The sequence below is a fragment of the Arachis hypogaea genome, chromosome 4, assembly GCF_003086295.3.
Source record: "Arachis hypogaea cultivar Tifrunner chromosome 4, arahy.Tifrunner.gnm2.J5K5, whole genome shotgun sequence".
NCBI lineage: Eukaryota > Viridiplantae > Streptophyta > Magnoliopsida > Fabales > Fabaceae > Arachis > Arachis hypogaea.
Genome location: NC_092039.1, coordinates 124,792,638 through 124,812,138, shown reverse-complemented (window position 1 = coordinate 124,812,138; position 19,501 = coordinate 124,792,638). Strand labels below are relative to the sequence as shown.

Here is a 19,501-nt window from a genome sequence, read left to right as displayed (position 1 = left end):
TAAAGTTTCCATTAATTTCATGGCTAACAACAAGGTGAATTTGATAGAGAAGTGTCAAGTTGGTCCTCCACAAGGTTCGGTTCCTTCTCCAACCTCTATTCCTCTTTCTTCCTTTGATCTTCCATGGCTATTAAATCCTGTATCATGTAAACGCATTTTCTTCTATGAATTCCCTTACTCCAAAACACACTTCTTACAAAAAGTGGTTCCAAATCTAAAACAATCACTTTCATTCACTCTCAAACACTTTTTCCCTTTCTCTTCCAACATAGTTTTCCCTCCAAAGCCACAAACCCCTCACATCCTCTACTTAGAAGGTGACACTTTAACTTTTACTCTTGTTGAATCCACAACAACAAATCTCAACAACCTCCTATCTCACACACCAAGAGATGTCAAGTGTTTGGACCCTTTTATTCCCATTTTGCCCTCACATGTCTTAGAAGATGGCACCTTGTTCATCACTCCTTTGGTCATTCAAGTCACTCTCCTTCCAAATTCTGGTTTCACCATATGCATCACTTTTAGCCATGTGGTTTCTGATGGGAGATCCTTACATAATTTCATCAAGTTTTGGGCTTCACTTTGTATGTCAAAAAAGGACTTGTCTTCTCTCCCAGTTCTTGATAGGGACAAAATTGGAAATTCAAATGAACTTAAGTCTATTTTCTTAGAAGAACTTTGGAACATGCCCTTAAATAGCATAGGTCACATGAACTTTGTTCCTAATAATAATGTTGCTAATGACATGGTGAAACACACCATTGTGTTGAGGCGTGACCAAATTGAAAATTTGAAGAAACTAGTGTCTATTAAGTGTCAAAGCCTTGGTCTAGGGACATTGTTGCATGTGTCCACATTTGTTGTGACATGTTCTTTGATTTGGGTTTCTAATGTTAAATTAGAATGTACCCAAATTAGTGATGAATTTCCTAATGAAGATGAAGAATTATACATGATGGTGTTGGCAGATTGTCGTTACTTTAGTGAAATGAAAATTCCCTTAACATACTTTGGAAATTGTTTGGTTAGTGGCTTAGCTACAATGAAAAGGAGCAAGCTAGTGGGGCAAAATGGTCTTTTTGAGGCAGCTATTGCTATTGGAAGTAAAGTTAGAGAATTGCAAAGTGATCCCTGTAAGGGTGTTGAAACATTGATGTCAATATTTAGGAATGTTGTAAGAATAAGGCAGCGTTTGTTGGCTATTGCAGGTTCACCAAAGCTAGGTGCATATGAGAGTGATTTTGGATGGGGAAAACCTAAATTGAGTGAAGTAGGTCATGTAAATTCTCCAGGAGTATTCTCCCTCTCTGATTGTAGAGACATAGAAGGTGGAATTGAAGTTGGGATTGCACTTGAAAAGAGTCACATGCACAAATTCAACATCATTTTGAATGAGCTTCTTACAAATCTTGTACTTCATCAAGATTGAAACACCTCTATTTATGTCCATACAAATGTTGTAGTTCATCATGTTTTTAGAAGAGTTTAGAGATCATTATTCTTGTACACCAACATTTGCTTATGTATTTGAGTTTATCAAACAAGTTGAAAACTTAATGAAAAGTCTATGTGTTATTTTTTATTTTCTCTCTCTCTCTTCTCTATTTTTTTTTTTGTCATGCTTTGACTTTGACCAAGAGCTATGAATGCATAAGACTTCTCTCATTCTCTGTAATAGAGTAGAGCCGTAGAGACACTACCTTCTATTATTATATGGCCATTTCTTGAATTGTTCCTCAAATCAACCACCAGGATAATTCTGTACCCAAAGTTTCCATAATACCATGTCTAACAAGATGAATAATCATGATGATCATGATCACAAAGTGAAGGTGATAGAGCAGTTCCAAGTTGGTCCTCCACCAGGTTCTGTTCCTATTTCAATCTCTATTCCCTTTTCTTTCTTTGATCTTCCATGGTTATTCTATTCTGTCACAACTAAACGAATTTTCTTCTATGAATTCCCACACCCCACAACACACTTCTTTCAGAAAGTGCTTCCAAATCTCAAACACTCTCTTTCTCTCACTCTCCAACACTTTTTTCCTTTCTCTTCCAAAATAGTTTTCCCTCCAAAGCCACAAACCCCTCATATTCTCTACTCAGAAGGTGACACTCTTCCTTTCATAGTTGCTGAATCCACAACAACAAATCTAAACAACCTCGTATCTGACACACCAAGAGATGTCACGTGCTTGCACCCTTTTGTTCCCATTTTGCCCTCACCACATGCCTTAGAAGATGGCACCTTGTTGATCACTCCTATGGCCATTCAAGTAACAATCTTTCCCAACTATGGCTTCACCATATGCATCAACTTCTATCACGTGATTGCAGATGGTAGAGCCTTTCATAACTTCATGAAGTTTTGGGCTTCAATTTGTGGGTCTAGAGAGAACTCTATTGCTCTGCCACTGCATGACAGAGACATGATTATTCAAGACCCAAAAGGGCTTAAGTCTGTTTTCTTAGAAACATTATGGAATTCTCCGAGAAAAAGCACCTTGACTATTGTCCGTGATGTTCCTAGTGACATGGTGCGCCACTCCTTTGTTCTAAGGAATGATCATGTTGAGAATTTAAAGAAGTTAGTGTCTGCTAATTGCCAAAGCCATGGTTTGGTGGGGACATTACATGTGTCAACGTTTGTTGTGACATGTTCTTTGATTTGGGTTTGTAAGGTAAAATCAGAAGTGATGAATACTCTTCCAAATGGTGATGAAGAATTATACTTTTATTTTTGGGTTGATTGTCGCTACCTTGCTAAACTGAAAATTCCTTTGACATATTTTGGAAATTGTTTGATTAATGCAAACACAGCTATAAAGAGGAACAAGCTAGTGGGACAAAATGGTATTTTTGAAGCAGCGGTTGCCATTGGAAACAAGATTAGAGAATTGCAATCTGAACCTTATAAGAATGTTGACACATTGATGTCATGTTTTAGTAAATTTGGATCAATGGAGCAGCATGCTGTGGCTATTGCAGGTTCACCAAAGTTTGATGCATATGAAACTGATTTTGGGTGGGGAAAACCTATGTTAAGTGAGGTGCTTCAAGCAGATTCAAGATTGGTCTCCCTTTCTGATTGTAGAGAAAAAGAAGGTGGAATTCAAGTTGGAGTAGCTCTTGGGAGGACTCAAATGCATAAATTCAACTCTATTTTGGAACACCTCCTTGCTGATATTGCAATCAAGGGTGAATAATTAATTTCCTCAAAAATAATAATTATGAGCTTTGGCTCATATATATCTCCAGTAGCTACTACATATTTTAATCTCTTTTTGTGGTCATGGTTATTTATTTTAGTAAGTGGAAGATTATGCTATTGGGATTGAATTGCAATACCAGGTCATGCCGTCATGCATGTTCAGAGAATAATTGGTCATTTGGTCTTATATTTTTATTGTTAAATATAAGCATTCTTTTCTCTCTTTTTTATAGGATTAATTATTATATTAATTTCTATAATTTTACTGAATTTTTAATTAAATTTTTATATCTTTCTTTTAGATAAAGTCTCTATACTATCAGATTTTATAATTAATTTTTTATTGTGACAATTATAAAGATTAAAAGAGTAATTAAATATTTTTTTATATAAATTTTTATTGTATTTTGATCTTTACGGTTCTCTTCAAATATATATATATATATATATATATATATATATATATATATATATATATATATATAATTTCAAAAAAAAATTAATTTAACATCTGTAATTTTAACACTTATAATTTTATTGTAAATTAATTTAACACCTATAATTTTATAACATCTGTAATTTCCATTCAAAAAATAGGTGCAGCTAAAAATAATTAAAAAAGTAGTGTGATATTTGAATTATGGATTATGATTGTAGCTATATATTTAGTAAAAAAAAAATCTCTAATCCATATTAGAAGTAAAGAATTTGAAAAGGTAGTAACAAGAAGTCAAATCACTTTTTTCATTCTTCTTCTTCTTTCAACCAAACAAAAAATACTCCATATTTTTATTATCATTATAACTTAAAAGATAATAAGTAGTGTTTGGTCTTTGATTATCATCTTTTATTTTTTTTTTAAGTTATTATTTTTATTTTTATTTTTTTGAATAATTTATATATTTATTTGTTTATCTAGTTTATAATATTATAATAATAATTTAGGTTTTTGAAAAAAATTAAAGATGATAATCATGTAATTATAATGTTATTTTTATATTATTTTTAATTTTTTTCTCATTATTAATTGTTTGTGACATTGATATTAATAATTTACAAAAAATAAAATAAATTGAGTTTAGTTAAGTTGCATAATATTTAATATTTAATTTTATTTTGTTTAATATTTAGAATATATGTAAGTTAGTTAAAAAGTTTTATCCTTCAGATTTTTCTGATCATGATATGATTTTTTTAAATGCTCAATTATAATATTATGCATTTGATATATCGAATCATCTGAAAGATGTTGGGACATTTTTTGAATTATGTCAAAGATTGAAAGAAACAGAAAATTAAGAACTTATCATTTGATAGATAAACTGATTCGTAATGTCTTGACTTTTTCAGTATCTACAGCAACAACAGAAATAATTTTTTCGACAATAAAAATTGTTAAAACAAGATTTTGGAATAAAATGGCAGACGAATTTTTTACAGATAATTTAGTCATTTACATTGAAAGAAAAAAGTGTAACTACTTTTAGTGCAGATTTAATAATAGATGACTTTGAATAAAAAAAACATCAAATTCAATTATCTGTGTAAGATAAAAATTATAATTTATTTTAGCTCTAATAATATTATTATTAATTTTTTCATTGCATAAATTATAGTTGTGATTTAAATTATTTACATGAAGCATAATATATTTTTTAATATATTTATAAGAAATGTCTAAAAAAATTGAATAATATTTAACTATTTAAAAATTCTAAAAGCAAATATGTAATAACCTATATTTACAATATTTGAAATTAATTTTAAAATATTTATGTTTAATTATTTTAGTATATAAATATATAATGTATTCAGTTATCTTATAAAAAATAAATTTTAAGTCTTAGTTATTATTTTTAATTAAAATTATATATAGAGTCATTTTTAAATTTTTTTGTTAAAAATAAAAAATTTAAAAGAATATTGACTCCTGATAAATATGTCTAATTTCGCCCTGATTATATGTGATATTATGTATTTATTTAAACAATAATTAATAAATATAAACAAAAGCAAAAAAGATAATACTATTTTTCTTTCTGTCTATATTTCTTTAGATAAATACTATTTCATGACAACTATTTCACTCAGTTAAAACGCATTACTATATGATGATGATTGGCCTAACAATTTGCCCGATTGTAGTGTGAAATCTTGACTCACAGTTTCACTAGAGTTGCGTTATATACTAAAAATATCTCTGTCATGATAGAGACAAGTCTTTTTTGTCTTTCTTGGATTTCTTTTCTATATACCTAACCATAACTTGAATCTTAGAGTTGTTCAAAAATAATTAACCACAAACTCTGATCTCCATGGCTAACAAGGTGAATCATGATGACACAGTAGTAAAAATCATAGAGCAATGTCAAGTTGGTCCTCCACCAGGTTCTGTTCCTTCAACTTCTCTTCCCCTTACTTTCTTTGATCTTCCATTTTTATGCTGTCCTGTTACATGTACACGCATCTTCTTCTATGAATTCCCTCACACCACAACCCACTTCATGCAAACACTGCTTCCAAATCTCAAACACTCACTTTCACTCACTCTTCAACACTTCTTCCCTTTTTCTTCAAACATAGTATTCCCTCCAAAGCCACAAGCCCCTCACATTCTCTATTCCCAAGGTGACACTACTCTTCATTTCATAGTTGCTGAGTCCACAACAAATTTCAACAACCTCGTATGTAACACCCCAAGAGATGTTACAAGTATGTACCCTTTTGTTCCTGAGTTACCTCAAACAGTTGCCTTACAAGATGGCACCTTGTTGATCCCTCCAATGGCAATTCAAGTCACTGTTTTTCCCAATTCTGGCTTCACCATTTGCATCAACTTCAGCCATGTGGTTACTGATGGAAAAGCCTTCCACAGTTTCATCAAGTTCTGGAGCTCACTTTGTAGGTCTAAAGAGAATAATCTTGTTGCTCTGCCATTGCATGATAGAGACATCATTCAAGACCCAAATGGACTTAACCCCATTTTCTTAGAATCAGTGTGGAATTCTCCAAGAGAATTCATCATGAACCCTATCTATAATGTCCCTAATGACAGGGTTCGCCACAGGTTTGTGTTGAAGCGTGAACAAGTGGAGAATTTGAAGAGATTGGTTTATACTAAATACCAAAGCCTATTACATGTATCAACATTTGTTGTGACATGTGCTTTGATTTGGGTTTGTAAGGTAAAATCATCAGAAGATGATATAAAAAGTAGTGGTAATGATGAAGAATTATACCTAAGTTTTTGGGTAGATTGTCGTTACCTTGCTGAATTGAAAATCCCCTTAACATATTTTGGGAATTGTGTGGTTAATGGCATTGTAGGAATTAAGAGAAGCAAGCTAGTGGGGCAAAATGGTATTTTTGAAGCAGCTGTTGCACTTAGAAGCAAGATTAAAGAATTGCAATCTGGTCCTTATGAAAGTGTTGAAACATTGATGTCAATTTTTAGTAAATTTGCAACAATGGGGCATCGTATGACGGGAATTGCAGGTTCACCAAAGTTGGATGCATATGAAAGTGATTTTGGGTGGGGAAAACCCAAATTGAGTGAAGTACTTCATGTGAATTCTCCAGAGTTGGTGTCTCTTTCTGATTGTAGGGAGAAAGAAGGTGGAATTGAAGTTGGTGTAGCATTTGGGAGGGCTCAAATGCAAAAATTCAACACTATTCTGGAAGAGATCCTTGCTGATATTGCACTTCATGACTCATGAGAAGGTTCAAGTTTTCGGCTAGTTTTAAATACAATATTTAAGGGTTTTTATTTTAGTCTATGTTCTTTATGTTTTGCAAGGATTTTACTTTTAATTGAAGTAATGGTATTTGCCATTACAAGATGAGACAAACAAATTACAAGTTCGGTGTAGTGTAAGCCTTTTAAGTCCCTTAAATTAGTAATATGATTTAAATTCTATTTTAATCCTCGAATGTGTTGTATGCCACCCCTCTTATTTAAAAATAGAGTTCATCATCAGTCCTATTCTACTAGACAAGTAGTTACCCCTTTAACAATGAATATCTTAATTTTATCCAAAACCTAGAAAAAAAAATGATTTAACTATCTTATGTTTTAAGAATAGGTTTAATTTTTAAAATTATTTTATGTATTTAATATATTAAAAAAGTAAAAAAATGATTTTTTTAATAATTTTTACTAAAATATTTTTTTATAATATTCTTGAAGTGTGCTATTAAAACACATCTTAACAAGTCTTTAAAAAAAAAAGAAATTATAATTTTTAATTAAACAGAGATTTTTACATATGAATGCGTCATTAACGTAGCCTAACGTATTCTCTTACCAAGAGTGTTAGAGATTAATAAGTTTTATAATTTATAATTATTAATTAATTATTATTAATATTTTTAATAATATTAAATTATTTATTTTATTATATTAATTAAATAATAGTCACAGTTTAATAAAACTATTGGCGTCTAAATTTTCTTTTCCCTCACGTCATGGCAACTATGAACATTGAACTTTTTTATACAATACGATACAGCTCTACAAGTTGAAGTTTTGAGCATGTGGTCCTACATATATGACAGTAATTTTTTCTGAGCAATTTGTTTATCTTTAATCTAATAATATTTAATTCGTTTCTTCCTTTTCTAGTTTTATATCTACATATACATAGTCATCCGTAGAATCAAAGGTGGAAACTCAAGTGTAATCGACTTCACATGAAGTTAATAATTAAGAGTCGTTAGATGAAAATTTAGTCAAATCAATCAAACTATCTCATGGTTCTCAACTATTAACTTCACATAAATTCGACTGCACCTGAGTTTTCACCAGAATCAAAACGTAAAGTACCAAATTAAAAGAGTTCCATTATTAAAACTTGACGGCTAATAAAAAGTGAAGGTGATAGAACGGTTAAAAAATTTAGTTATAGATTTATTATTGGTGTTTTATTTGAAAATAGGTGCAGTGAATGTATTACAAATTGATAAAACTGTCAGATGAAAGATTTAATATGGAAAGGGGCGTGTTGCATGCAACACGTGGGGGACGTGATAGCCACATGGCGAAGTCTGATTGCATGAATTTGCAGTACATGAGGGGCGTGCTGAATCAGTACGGGAGTGGACGTGTTACATGTGGCAAACTGTCATTAGCTGATGAATCAAAAAGTTGGAGAGGAGGGAGGGGAGGCGTGCTAAGTCAACACGTGGAGGGTTTGTTGAGTGCTACCCTATATATAAGGCAAAATTCGGTATCATTTTCATTGCAAGGAAAAGTGTTCTTTGACTGTTCTTTTATTGTGTTGCTAGTGTAATGGAGGGTATCACAAATTTGGTAGTGTAATGGAGGATACCACAAATTTGATATTATGCCGATCGTTGACGAAGTGAGTATGCAGAATATGTTTTAAATTCACCGGCAGATTCAGATGCGACAGCCACAGATTAAGCTGTATGTTGAGTTTGAAAACGTAGAGGCAAATGAAATTCAAAATGATTTAGATATAAAGGATGATAGAGCTGCAGTGTATGAAGGAATGAATAGTGACAGCGAAGAGGACTTCGAAGCCACTTATGAAGCTTGCGACGAAGACGAAGATGAAGATGTTGATGTGTGAGTCGAGGCAGCAACGGAGAATGTAGTGGTTCATCCCGCAGTTAGTCAACCGATGAACGTCCCCCCTTTATGCGTAGCTTGGATTTTGACGCCATGAATGCATCGGAATTTCCGGAATATGCAAACATAGGTACGTGATGAGTGAATAATACATTTTTATGTTTTTATATTTTGGATGGATCAATGAATGATGATTTCTGCTTTCTGTATAGGTGTTGCTAATCTTGAGGACAGAGAGTTCAGGATCGGAATGGAATATAGTTCTAGAAAGTCTGTTGTTGCAACAATTAGAAGTTACACTATCTTTAGAGGAGTCGACTACAATGTTTATGAGTCCGAACTACAGACATTCTATGCAAAATGCAAGACGTATGGGCGTGGATGCGACTGGCTTATCCGAGCCAGCTTGATACGGAAAAAAGGTTGTTGGGAGATACGGAGATACAATGATAGGCACACGTGCACCATGTGAACGATTTCACAGGACCATTCCAAGTTAGACTCGGATACAATTGCTAATGCTATAAGGCCATTGGTTGAGACTGACCCGTCCATCAAGGTCAAATCTATAATTGCGGAAGTCTATAGCCAAAGTTTTCGGTGGTTGGTAGGATTCTTACCAAACTTTGCCATGGTGGCCCTCGGTCATGATTTAGAAGATGTCAGGCTCAATTGTCCAAATAGAAACAAGACCTCTGTACAACGGGAGTGAGGAGGTGGACGGTGTCAGAATACTTCACCACGTATTTTGGAGTTTTAATTCATGCATTAGGGCGTTCAAGCATTACAAGCCTCTAGTTCAGGTTGACGACACACACCTATACGAAAAATACAAAGGTACACTTTGGTTGCTGTTGCACAAGATGGGAATCAGAACATTGTGCCTATCGCATTTGCCCTGGTTGAGGGGGAGACAGCTGATGCATGACACTTTTTTCTCAAAAAACTACGAAGGCATGTTGTTAGAAAAGACCGTGTGAGTATGATTTCAGACCGACATGAGTGAATTGTTCGAAAATAACTATGTGAATATAAATAATATTTGTTTTCGAAAATATATAAAATATTTAACAATATTTATATTCAAAAATAAAAAAACTAAATAATATTAATTATAAAAAATAAATAAATATAAATAAAGTTTTTATTTAAATACATAAAATAATAAAATTATCAGCTTACATAAATTAGATGATTCAAATAATTGATAACATATTCTTCGAATGTCGTATAATTACTTACCAATTTTTTTTAATCACTGCAAAACTAATAATTTTTTTTCTTTAAACACACCTAAATAAAATCTAACTCTCCGTATATAACACACACTTCACAACACGGTCAGCTTCTCCTCTCAGCCTATCTTCTTCTCCTTTTTCAATATCACACACAACACATATTAAAATATCTCGGTCATGATAGAGACAAGTCTTTCTTGGATTTATTGGATTTCTTTTCTATATATCTAACCATATCTTGAATCTTGAAGTTGTTCAAAAATACTTAACCACAAACTCTGATCTCCATGGCTAACAAGGTGAATCATGATGAAACAGTAGTGAAAATCATAGAGCAATGTCAAGTTGGTCCTCCACCAGGTTCTGTTCCTTCAACTTCTCTTCCCCTTACTTTCTTTGATCTTCCATTTTTATGCTGTCCTGTTACATGTACACGCATCTTCTTCTATGAATTCCCTCACACCACAACCCACTTCATGCAAACACTGCTTCCAAATCTCAAACACTCACTTTCACTCACTCTTCAACACTTCTTCCCTTTTTCTTCAAACATAGTATTCCCTCCAAAGCCACAAGCCCCTCACATTCTCTATTCCCAAGGTGACACTACTCTTCATTTCATAGTTGCTGAGTCCACAACAAATTTCAACAACCTCGTATGTAACACCCCAAGAGATGTTACAAGTATGTACCCTTTTGTTCCTGAGTTACCTCAAACAGTTGCCTTACAAGATGGCACCTTGTTGATCCCTCCAATGGCAATTCAAGTCACTGTTTTTCCCAATTCTGGCTTCACCATTTGCATCAACTTCAGCCATGTGGTTACTGATGGAAAAGCCTTCCACAGTTTCATCAAGTTCTGGAGCTCACTTTGTAGGTCTAAAGAGAATAATCTTGTTGCTCTGCCATTGCATGATAGAGACATCATTCAAGACCCAAATGGACTTAACCCCATTTTCTTAGAATCAGTGTGGAATTCTCCAAGAGAATTCATCATGAACCCTATCTATAATGTCCCTAATGACAGGGTTCGCCACAGGTTTGTGTTGAAGCGTGAACAAGTGGAGAATTTGAAGAGATTGGTTTATACTAAATACCAAAGCCTATTACATGTATCAACATTTGTTGTGACATGTGCTTTGATTTGGGTTTGTAAGGTAAAATCATCAGAAGATGATATAAAAAGTAGTGGTAATGATGAAGAATTATACCTAAGTTTTTGGGTAGATTGTCGTTACCTTGCTGAATTGAAAATCCCCTTAACATATTTTGGGAATTGTGTGGTTAATGGCATTGTAGGAATTAAGAGAAGCAAGCTAGTGGGGCAAAATGGTATTTTTGAAGCAGCTGTTGCACTTAGAAGCAAGGTTAAAGAATTGCAATCTGGTCCTTATGAAGGTGCTGAAACATTGATGTCAATTTTTAGTAAATTTGCAACAATGGGGCATCGTATGACGGGAATTGCAGGTTCACCAAAGTTGGATGCATATGAAAGTGATTTTGGGTGGGGAAAACCCAAATTGAGTGAAGTACTTCATGTAAATTCTCCAGCGGGGGTGTCTCTTTCTGATTGTAGGGACAAAGAAGGTGGAATTGAAGTTGGTGTAGCATTTGGGAGGGCTCAAATGCAAAAATTCAACACTATTCTGGAAGAGATCCTTGCTGATATTGCACTTCATGACTCATGAGAAGGTTCAAGTTTTCGGCTAGTTTTAAATACAATATTTAAGGGTTTTTATTTTAGTCTATGTTCTTTATGTTTTGCAAGGATTTTACTTTTAATTGAAGTAATGGTATTTGCCATTACAAGATGAGACAAACAAAAACAAATTACAAGTTTGGTTAGTGTTAGTCTTTTAAGTCCCTTAAATAAGTTGGTATATAAGAATAAAGAGATAGGAGTGGAACCAATACGTATAATTTCACAAAAAATTTGTGGAAAAGTATTGTGTCTCTAGGAATTGAGTTGCCGATGTGGTTTGTAATTTTAGAAAGATTGAATACTAAAAATAAATTATATAAGTTTAAGATTGTGTCAAAAGTAAAATATCAATTTTGGTGGAGTGTAGTGTGAATTGGATTTGGCCACAAACCACCAAAAAATGATTTCGGGTGTGGATAAATAGATAAGAAAAGATGTGAAGGAAGTGGATGGTGTTATTTTTTTCTATAATATAATGCACATGGAGATGTAAAAATAACATTATATTGATAATAATAGGGAAAATTTCACTCCCTTTCCCTGTGAAATGTTAAAATGACACTCCCCTCCCTTCTATTTTATAAATGTACATTCTCTTCTTTTCTAACTTTTAAAAAACCTTTTCTTTAATCCATTTTAAACTTTTTGTGTTAACTAATGTTAACTTTATCCATTTTTTAAGAAAAAATAAATTATTTTTTAAAAAAAATACCCATTAACAAAAATTTTATTTTTTATTATTATATTTTTTTACTAAAATATTTTTTAATAAATTATTTTTTATTGATTAAATTGTATTTTTTAAAAAATTTAATAATTATATTATTTTTTTTCTAAAATATCCTTCAATAATTTTTTAATTATTAAATTATAATTTTACCAAAATTTTCGTTAACGATTTTTTTTATATTTTACTATTAATTTTTTGATTTCTATATATATTATTTTAACATTAAATAAAAAATTTTAGTAAGATTATTTTTCAATATCAATATATATTAATTGTTATATATATTAACAGTGATAAAAAAATTTTATTTAATGTTAAAATAATATATATTGATATAAAAAAATTAATAGTAAAATATAAAAATAATTGTTCATAAAAATTTTGGTAAAATTAAAATTTAATAATTAAAAAATTATTGAAGGATAGATATCTTAGAAAAAAAATAATTTAATTATTAATTTTTTAAAAGTATTTTAATAAAAATACAATTTAATCAATAAAAAATAATTTATTAAAGGATATTTTGGTAAGTAAAATTTAATGATAAAAAATAAAAAAATTTTGTTAATGGATATTTTTTTAAAAAATAATTTATTTTTTTTTAAAAAATAGATAAAGTTAACACAAAAAGTTTAAAATGGATTAAAGAGGAGGTTTTTTAAAAGTTAGAAGGGATGGGGAATGCACATTTATAATATAATGTTAGTATTAGAAACGTTAAAAGAGAAAATTGTAGAATGCACAAATCGATGGTGTGAAGATCGATAATAATTTGTGAAGATCGACAATATAAGAGTAATTGATATGTTTATAAGTGCAAATATCAAATCTAAGATGAATTAAAAGACATAAGAAAATAATTTATGATGATTTGCTGTTTAATACTAGGTGCTATGTTTTCTTTTATTATTATTGTCCTACTGCTGTTTTTTAAAACTATGCTCATATTTTTTAGAGTTGAGTGAAGATGTAATTATCTAAAAAAAACTCCTTAAATAAGTAATATGATTTAAATTCTATTTTAATCCTTGAATGTGTTATATACCACCACTCTTATTTAAAAATAGAATTCATCATCAGTCAGTCCTATTCTACTAGACAAGTAGTTAACCCTTTTAACAATGAATATCTTAATTTTACACAAAACCTAGAAAAAAAAATGATTTAACTATCTTATGTTTTAAGAATATGTTTAATTTTTAAAATTTATGTATTTAATATATTAAAAAGGTAAAAAATAATTTTTTAATAATTTTTACTAAAATATTTTTTTTATAATATTCTTGAAGTGTGCTATTGAAACACATCTTAACAAGACTTTAAAAAATAAGAAATTATAATTTTTAATTAAACAGAGATTTTTGCATATGAATGCGTCGTTTCCCATACTTTATAGGTCGCCTTTGATTTGTAGATCAGAACAGAATATGAGATTGGAACAGAAACTAACGCAGCCTAACGTATTCTCTCGTGAAGAGTATGCTAGCACTAATAAATTTTGTAATTTATAGTTATTAATTAATTATTATTAATATTTTTAATAGTATAAAATTATATTTAATAGTATAAAATTATTTTTTTTTTTGCTGGCATTAGATTTTCTCTACCCTCACGTCATGGTAACTATGAACATTGACCTTTTTTATACAATACGATACAGCTCTACAAGTTTAAGTTTTGAGCATGTGGTCCTACATACGTGACAGTAATTTTTTCTGAGCAATTTGTTTGTCTTTAATCTAATAATATTTTATTCGTTTCTTCTTTTTTTAGGCTCAGTTTGGGTAACTAACTTAATTAAACTTCTTTTGATAAAATAACTTAAACATTAAATGACTCTGTTAAAAGTAACTTATAAATAAGTTATTTTATGCGTTTCTTCTTTTTTTAGGCTCAGTTTGGGTAACTAACTTAATTAAACTTCTTTTGATAAAATAACTTAAACATTAAATGACTCTGTTAAAAGTAACTTATAAATAAGTTATTTTATGTTTGAATTTTTAATTTTAAAAGTGCTTATTTTATAGAAATATAATGAAAAATAGAAGTATTATGAGAAAAGTCATTTTTTTTAACTTCTCTTAAGCTCCAAAATAGCTTCTTAGAAAATTGCAATTTGATTTTAAAAATTACACCAAATATTAATACTACCACTTTTCATAAGTCAAAAATAAAAAAAAGCTACTTATAGAGTTTCCAAACGGACCCTTAGTCTTATATCTACATATACACAGTCATCCGTTATTTGTAGAATCAAAACGTAAAGTACCAAATTAAAAGTGTTCCATTATTAAAACTTTATGGCTAATAAAAAAGTGAAGGTGATAGAACAGTGTCAAATTGGTCCTCCACCAGGTTCGGTTTCTTCAACTTCTATTCCCCTTACATTCTTTGATATTCCATGGCTTTGTTGCCCTCCAATCAAACGCGTTTTCTTCTATGAATTCCATTATCCCAAATCACACCTCTTACAAGAAGTGATTCCAAATCTGAAACAATCACTTCCACTCACTCTCAAACACTTCTTCCCTTTCTCTTCCAACATAGTGTTCCGTCCAAAGCCACAAACCCCACACATTCTCTACAAAGAAGGTGACACTCTTCCCTTCATAGTTGCTGAGTCCACAACAACAAATCTCAACAACCTCGTATCTGACTCACCAAGAGATGTCACGTGCTTGCACCCTTTTGTTCCTGTTTTGCCCTCACCACGTGCCTTGGAAGAAGATGAAAGTGGAACCTTGTTGATTTCTCCTATGGCCATTCAGGTAACTATCTTCCCCAACTCCGGCTTAGCCATATGCATTACTTTCAGACACGTGGTTGCTGATGGGAGAGCGTTTCATCACTTCATGAAGTTTTGGGCCTCGATTTGTGGGCCTAAAGTGGGCCTTGATTTACCATTGCTTGATAGGAACATGATCCAAGACCCAAATGGGCTCAGGCCCATTTTCCTAGAAGCTATTTGGAATATCCCGATTAAAACCGTGGAATCCACAGGCCAAGTTAATAATGTTCCTAGTGACATGGTGAGGCGCACGTTTGTGGTGAGGAATGAGCATGTTGAGAATTTGAAGAAATATGTGACTACTAAATGCCAAAACCATGGTCTAGAGACATTGCATGTTTCGACATTTGTGGTGACATGTTCTTTGATTTGGGTTTGTAAGGTGAAGTCAGAAAATAATACCAAAGATGATGATGAATTACATATCTTGGCAATTATGGCAGATTCTCGTAACCTTCCTCAATTTTCAATTCCATTAACATACTTTGGTAATTGTGTGGTTTGTGGCAATGCAAAAATTACTAAGAGCAAATTAGTGGGGCAAAATGGTATTTTTGAAGCTGCCATTGCTATTGGAAGCAAAATTAGATGCTTGCAATATGAAGGTTATAAAGGAGCTGAAACATTAATGTCAAATTTTACTGAGTTTGCTACATTGGGGAAGCATATGTTATTAACTGCTGGTTCACCAAAGTTGGATGTGTATGAAACTGATTTTGGGTGGGGGAAGCCTAAGATGAGTGAAGTAGTTCAAGTAGAGTCTTCAATGTCAGTTTCACTATCTGATTGCAAGGGCAAAGGTGGAATTGAAGTTGGGATAGCACTTGGAAGGACTCAAATGATGAAATTCAATACCCTCATGGAAGAGTTCCTTGAAGAAATTGCAGTTCATGATTCATGATTCAAAATATAATATATTATAAACAACTACAACAATGAGGCCACCATATTCTGTAATGATCATTAAAAGATAATATTATTATTTAAAAATAATCACGATTATAGTCCTCAGATTCCCTACTTGATTTATTTTAAAGTATCATCGTGAAATATACATGTGTAGTCACGAGACTCACGACATATAATGGAGAGGAAAAGTCTAGGGAGCCAGCAATTTTATTGCATTTTGGCCAGCATGTAACCAGCAAAGAAAGGTGAGCCATTGGATGAAATCTCACACCAATCTCACACCATCAAATCATCATTGATGGCTAGTTGATGGCTACCAATCACAAATGTTGCTGCCCTATCATTAAACAAAAGAAACAAAAGCTCTAGCCTCTAGGGAATCTTATCCCTCTCCTATCAGCATCCAACGAGGAACACAGAAAAGGGGGTGGGTGTTCAAAGCAGCTCAGGCCAAGATTAAATTGATGAGCGTGCTTTGCTAGGGAAGACATGGGGAATCAACACAAACTGTGAATCTAAAACCCAAGTTTCGTTCCATGGAGAACAAGGTGATGAATCATGATGACACAGTAGTGAAGGTGATAGAGCAATTTCAAGTAGGTCCTCCACCAGGTTCTGTTCCTTCTCCAACCTCCATTTCCCTTTCTTTCTTTGATGTTCCTTATTTATCCATGCCTATAACATGCAAACGCATTTTCTTCTATGAATTCCCTTACTCCAAAACACACTTCTTACAAAAAGTGCTTCCAAATCTAAGACAATCACTTTCACTCACTCTCAAACACTTCTTCCCTTTCTCTTCCAACATAGTTTTCCCTCAAAAGCCACAAACCCCTCACATTCTCTATTCAGAAGGTGACACTCTCACTTTCATAGTTGCTGAGTCCACAACAACAAATCTCGACAACCTCGTATCTGATACACCAAAAGATGTCACGTGCTTCCACCCTTTTGTTCCTATGTTGCCTTCTCCACGCGCCTTAGAGGATGGCACCTTGTTGATACCTCCCATGGCTATTCAAGTCACTATCTTCCCCAACTCTAGCTTCGCCATATGCATCAATTTCAGGTATATATGGATTTTCACGTGCAGTTTGGATTATTAATGTTGAAGGAAAAAAACAAATTTCAATCCAAATTGTATTATTTGAATTTTGGGTGAAATTTCATCCGATCTTTTTGCACTTGCATTAGATCGATTTAGTCAGTTTTAACAATATTTCAGTAAATAAATGCAAATTATGCGATATAACTATATAAGTAATAAAAAAAAAAAAAAAGTACAAAAATGCTATTTGTATATTAAAATCAGCTACTAAAATTAAACACCAATGTATTTGTATTTTTTATTTGTATTCTAGTATGTCTGGTGGCTGATTTTAGTATATACTTAGCATAATTTAAAATAGTATAGTAATATTCTTTGGTGGCATAAAAATATATATACTTTTATCCATAACTACGTCCGTTGGGCTTTTTTAAATAATTTTTAAATATTAATTTTTTATTGTTTATTAGTATACATTAGTTATCTTTACATAAGAATAATAATTAAAAATTATTAAATGATAATTTATTTAAATATATTTAATATTTTAATTATTATTCTTATATAAAAATATCTTCACACAAGGGATTATCTTAGTGAAATTTGTGAGTTGGTTGATAGAAAAAAAAAATTATGAGGCATGAGGGAAGAAAAATAATGATCAAAATTCAAATACTCTCCATTCTCTCATAATCAATTAATAGAAAAGAACAATAAAAAATAAATATTAGAACTTTTAGCCATAAATATTTTGACGTTATATTATAGAATCTTTTTCTTAAATTTTGAAATTATTAGGTGAAATACATGAATTATGATACATCTTAAGATCCAATATAAATTAGATCGGATCTGTTCTAAAGTTAAATATTAGAAAGACCCAATATATATAATATAGATTATTGTGGTTTGTTTAAGCTTTCACTCCTATTATTTCAGTCACGTGGTTGTAGATGGGAAGGGATTCCATCACTTCATGAAGTTTTGGGCCTCAGTTTGTGGATCTAAAGAGCATAATATTGTTCTGCCATCTCATGATAGAAACATGATTGAAGACCCAAATGGGCTTAAGCCTATTTTCTTAGAAACAGTGTGGAATTCTCCAAGAGAAAGGTTCATGAGCCTTGGCCACAATGTTCTTAGCGACAATAACCATGTCCGTCTCACGTTTGTTTTGACGCGTGACCATGTTGATAATTTGAAGAAATATGTGTCTACGAAGTGCCAAAGACATGGTCTAGAGATATCACATTTGTCAACCTTTGTTGTCACATGTTCTTTGCTTTGGGTTTGTAAGATAAAATTAGAACAAGATATTAAAACTAATGATGATGAAGAACTTTACCTATGTTTTTGGTTAGATTGTCGTACACGTAACATTGGTGAATTGGAAATTCCCTCAACGTACTTTGGAAATTGTTTGGTTAATGGCATTGCAGCAATCAAGAGGAGCAAGCTAGTGGGGCAAAATGGTATTTTTGAAGCAGCTATTGCTATTGGAAGCAAAGTAAGAGAAATGCAATCTGAACCTTATAAATGTGCTGAAAGATTGAAGTCAATTTTTAGTGAAGTTGCTACAATAGGGCACCGTATGTTGCGGATTGCATCTTCACCAAAGTTGGATGTGTATGAGACAGATTTTGGGTGGGGAAAACCCAAACTGAGTGAAGTTGTTCACCTACATTCTCAGTTGGTGTCCCTCTCTGATTGTAGGGACAAAGAAGGTGGAATAATTGAAGTTGGTGTAGCACTTGGGAGGACTCAAATCCATAAATTCAACACCATTTTAGAAGAGGAGCTTGCAAATATTGTAGTTTGTGACTAATCAAATGGCACAATCTTAGTGGTCATGTTTTATTGTTATAAGTGGAACAATGTTATTCGAATTCTAATATTTCAAGACATGTTTCGGAGAATTGTATAACTTCAATTATAAATTCACAATGTAACAAAATTCATGTCCTTCATGCTTGGCACTTTTGCTAGAACCATACCGAAGCACTGGCAATTTTCAATATGATGATGCTAGAGAGCCGCATAATAGTATATATTGTTAGAGTGGTGGACTAAAGAAATTAAACTGTTAAGTAAAATTATTGGCCAATTGTCCAATAAAACATAAAAGATGAATTCTAATATGATTATATTATGGTGGCTATAGTAACTATACAAAAGTTGTTAAAATTAAGAAAAAGTCTAGGGAGCCAATGGCCTAAGCGTACAATGTGTACAATGAAGGTTTAGAAAGTATTAGAGATATGAACATTAGTGTTACGTTGTCT

At 31.9% G+C, this 19,501-nt stretch overlaps 6 protein-coding genes across 6 annotated transcripts; all 6 read left to right on the top strand.

The window, feature by feature from the left end:
- The first annotated feature begins 19 nt into the window (after positions 1 to 19).
- On the top strand, positions 20 to 1,432 carry LOC112797922 (coumaroyl-CoA:anthocyanidin 3-O-glucoside-6''-O-coumaroyltransferase 1). Its single transcript, XM_025841033.2, has one exon. It carries the CDS (start codon positions 20 to 22, stop codon positions 1,430 to 1,432), a length of 1,413 nt encoding a protein of 470 aa, XP_025696818.1.
- Positions 1,433 to 1,737: 305 nt separating this feature from the next.
- On the top strand, positions 1,738 to 3,437 carry LOC112797921 (coumaroyl-CoA:anthocyanidin 3-O-glucoside-6''-O-coumaroyltransferase 1). The gene has a single exon (XM_025841031.3). The coding sequence runs from the start codon at positions 1,788 to 1,790 to the stop codon at positions 3,207 to 3,209; it is 1,422 nt and encodes a 473-aa protein (XP_025696816.1). The 5' UTR covers positions 1,738 to 1,787; the 3' UTR covers positions 3,210 to 3,437.
- A 2,027-nt stretch (positions 3,438 to 5,464) lies between these two features.
- Positions 5,465 to 7,066, top strand: LOC112797920 (coumaroyl-CoA:anthocyanidin 3-O-glucoside-6''-O-coumaroyltransferase 2). Its single transcript, XM_025841030.3, has one exon. It carries the CDS (start codon positions 5,530 to 5,532, stop codon positions 6,928 to 6,930), a length of 1,401 nt encoding a protein of 466 aa, XP_025696815.1. The 5' UTR covers positions 5,465 to 5,529; the 3' UTR covers positions 6,931 to 7,066.
- Positions 7,067 to 10,214: 3,148 nt separating this feature from the next.
- On the top strand, positions 10,215 to 12,083 carry LOC112797919 (coumaroyl-CoA:anthocyanidin 3-O-glucoside-6''-O-coumaroyltransferase 2). The gene has a single exon (XM_025841029.3). The coding sequence runs from the start codon at positions 10,330 to 10,332 to the stop codon at positions 11,728 to 11,730; it is 1,401 nt and encodes a 466-aa protein (XP_025696814.1). The 5' UTR covers positions 10,215 to 10,329; the 3' UTR covers positions 11,731 to 12,083.
- Positions 12,084 to 14,516: 2,433 nt separating this feature from the next.
- Positions 14,517 to 16,273, top strand: LOC112797918 (coumaroyl-CoA:anthocyanidin 3-O-glucoside-6''-O-coumaroyltransferase 1). Its single transcript, XM_025841028.3, has one exon. It carries the CDS (start codon positions 14,775 to 14,777, stop codon positions 16,161 to 16,163), a length of 1,389 nt encoding a protein of 462 aa, XP_025696813.1. The 5' UTR covers positions 14,517 to 14,774; the 3' UTR covers positions 16,164 to 16,273.
- Positions 16,274 to 16,295: 22 nt separating this feature from the next.
- LOC112797917 (coumaroyl-CoA:anthocyanidin 3-O-glucoside-6''-O-coumaroyltransferase 1-like) lies at positions 16,296 to 19,181 on the top strand. Its single transcript, XM_025841027.2, has 2 exons — positions 16,296 to 17,240; positions 18,159 to 19,181. The coding sequence occupies exons 1-2, from the start codon at positions 16,708 to 16,710 to the stop codon at positions 19,042 to 19,044; spliced, it is 1,419 nt and encodes a 472-aa protein (XP_025696812.1). The 5' UTR covers positions 16,296 to 16,707; the 3' UTR covers positions 19,045 to 19,181.
- The last annotated feature ends 320 nt before the right edge of the window (positions 19,182 to 19,501 follow it).